The 2,297-nt window shown below is 39.6% G+C and overlaps 1 protein-coding gene across 1 annotated transcript in view; it reads right to left on the minus strand.

Moving 5' to 3' along the window:
- VPS35 (VPS35, retromer complex component) overlaps positions 1-2,297 on the minus strand; it is a 32,546-nt gene that overhangs the window by 14,539 nt on the left and 15,710 nt on the right. The window contains exons 7-8 of the mRNA XM_003792516.3: positions 1,836-1,919; positions 1,309-1,418 (exon numbers count right to left, since the gene is read on the minus strand). Coding sequence (XP_003792564.1) covers positions 1,309-1,418; positions 1,836-1,919 — 194 coding nt within the window. The remainder of the gene's footprint in view (positions 1-1,308; positions 1,419-1,835; positions 1,920-2,297) is intronic.

The raw sequence follows: 2,297 nt of genomic DNA on the forward strand, positions 1-2,297 counted from the left end.
GGGCTTAAGCAATTCTCTTGCCTCAGCCTCCCAAATAGCTGGGACTACAGGCACTGCCACAATGCCCAGCTACTTTTTGTTATAGTTGTCATTGTTATAGTTGTCATTTAGCTGGCCCAGGCTAGGTTTGAACCTTCCAGTCCTGGTAAACGTGACCGGTGCCCTAAATACTGAGCTATGGGCACTGAGCCAAGAAAAAATTTTTTAAAAAGAAAAAGAAACTTTACTTTGGACATACTGTCTTTCTATTGTAAGCATCTAGTATCAGCTAAGTAGTATGCTTAAGGATGAGAATACAACAGTATTTCTGCCCTAGATTAATCAAGTTGATTAGATCACTTTCCCTTTTTTTTTTTTTTTGAGACGGAGTCTCACTATGTCGTTCTCAGTAGAGGGCTGTGGCATCACAGGTCACAGCAACCTCAAACTCTTGGGCTTAAGTGATTCTCTTGCCTCAGCCTCCCAAATAGCTGGGACTACAGGTGCCAGCCACAACATCCAGTTGTTTTCTATTTTCTTTCTTTCTTTTTTTTGTAGTTGTCATTGTTGTTCAGGCCCAGGCCAGGTTCAAACATGCCAGCCCTGGAGTATGTGGCTGGTGCCCTAACCGCTAAGCTATAGGCACTGAGCCTGTATAATGTCTTTAAATGTCAATTAGGCATATAGATTAAAAATTAATTATCTCTATGCCTCCTGCACAAAAGTTAAACCTCTTTCATGTCTAACCTAGGCAAGCACCTAAGTAACTCCTGCTCATAGAGCTAAATTATTCATAGTATAATTACACTAAAATCATTGATACAGGCTCAGCACCTATAGCTCAGCCACATACACCAGAGCTGGCGGGTTTGAATCCAGCCTGGGCCTGCCAAACAACAATGACAACTACAACCAAAAAGTAGCCGGGCATTGTGGCAGGCACCTGTAATCTGAGCTACTTGGGAGTCTGAGGCAAGAGAACTGCTAAGCCCAAGGTTGCTGTGAGCTGTGACGCCATGGTAATCTACCCAGGGTGACATAGTGAGACTCTGTCTCAAAAGAAAAAAAAAAAAGGCTCAGTGCCTGTAATCCCAGCTATTTGGGGGGCTGAGGCAAGAGAATCACTTAAGCCCAAGAGTTTGAAGTTGCTGTGAGCTGTGATGCCAAAGCACCCTACTAAGGGCAACACAGTGAGACCCTGTCTCAACAGAAAAAAAAAACAAAACATTGATATAATTAAGATGTAATAGAAACCACTAATTCACAAAAAGGTTTAAATTCATTATTCCAAAGTCAGAGCATTTACCCTCCAGTGTTGGAAGATCTTACCTATCAATTAAAGCAATGATTATGTTTTTCACGTTTACATTTTGGTGTAACTCAGCACAGGCCCGAAGAAAAGGATTCAAAGTCTGGAGGTGGAATTCATCAGGGAAAACCTGAAAATCAAATAATTGATTGATATAGGGAATAGCATTTCACATTATATTCTGAACTCACATATATAGTATGTGGAAAAATCATTTCAATATAATACAACTAAACTCAAATACACAACTTTTGAGCCTCTCTAAACATTAGCCCTGATATCCTATTATATCCTATTAACCAAACTATTATATCCCATTATATCCTATTGGCCTACAATTAAACAAAAACTGAGGAGATCTAGGTAACTCAGAGATTAAACTTTCTTATAATCTGAGAAAAAAAAAGAAACATCAATACAAAGACTAAGTTATTAGTTGGAGACAAAAAAGATCTTTATTCAGGAAATGTTACTAGAAAGACTTTCAAAACAATGAAATTTAAAGATAACAGTCTTTTTAAAAAATGAAACAAATGTTCCCACCTACCTGAATAATACATTCCATGAGATACTCTTGAGCCAGAGCATCTCTACAATTTACAACTTGCTCCAAGATGCCAGTCAAAACAATCTATGAGGAAAAAAAAAATGCGACAGTTCAAATGTCTTCAAAATCCTAAGCTATTCCTTTAACCACATATTTCAACTACTAACCTGAAAATCATATTTTAAGATTTTTCTGGAGAAAGAAAAAATGGTGGACTAGGAAGCAGCCTCCTAACACGTTGCTCCCAAAAAAAGTAAGGAAAAGTGCAAGCAGCAGCTGCCACTGGGATCACTCCACTCAGAATCAGCATTGTGAAATCCCAGAGAAACAACACGGGACATCCGAAGCAGGAAAAATAAAGAAAATAACAGAAGAAACAGGTGGCTCGGTGGCTATAGCTCAACCGGCTAAGGCGCCAGCCACGTACACCTAAGGTGGCGGGTTCGAATCCCCAGCCCGGAC

Source organism: Otolemur garnettii, unplaced genomic scaffold, assembly GCF_000181295.1.
Source record: "Otolemur garnettii isolate 467f Iridium unplaced genomic scaffold, OtoGar3 scaffold00058, whole genome shotgun sequence".
Taxonomy (NCBI): domain Eukaryota; kingdom Metazoa; phylum Chordata; class Mammalia; order Primates; family Galagidae; genus Otolemur; species Otolemur garnettii.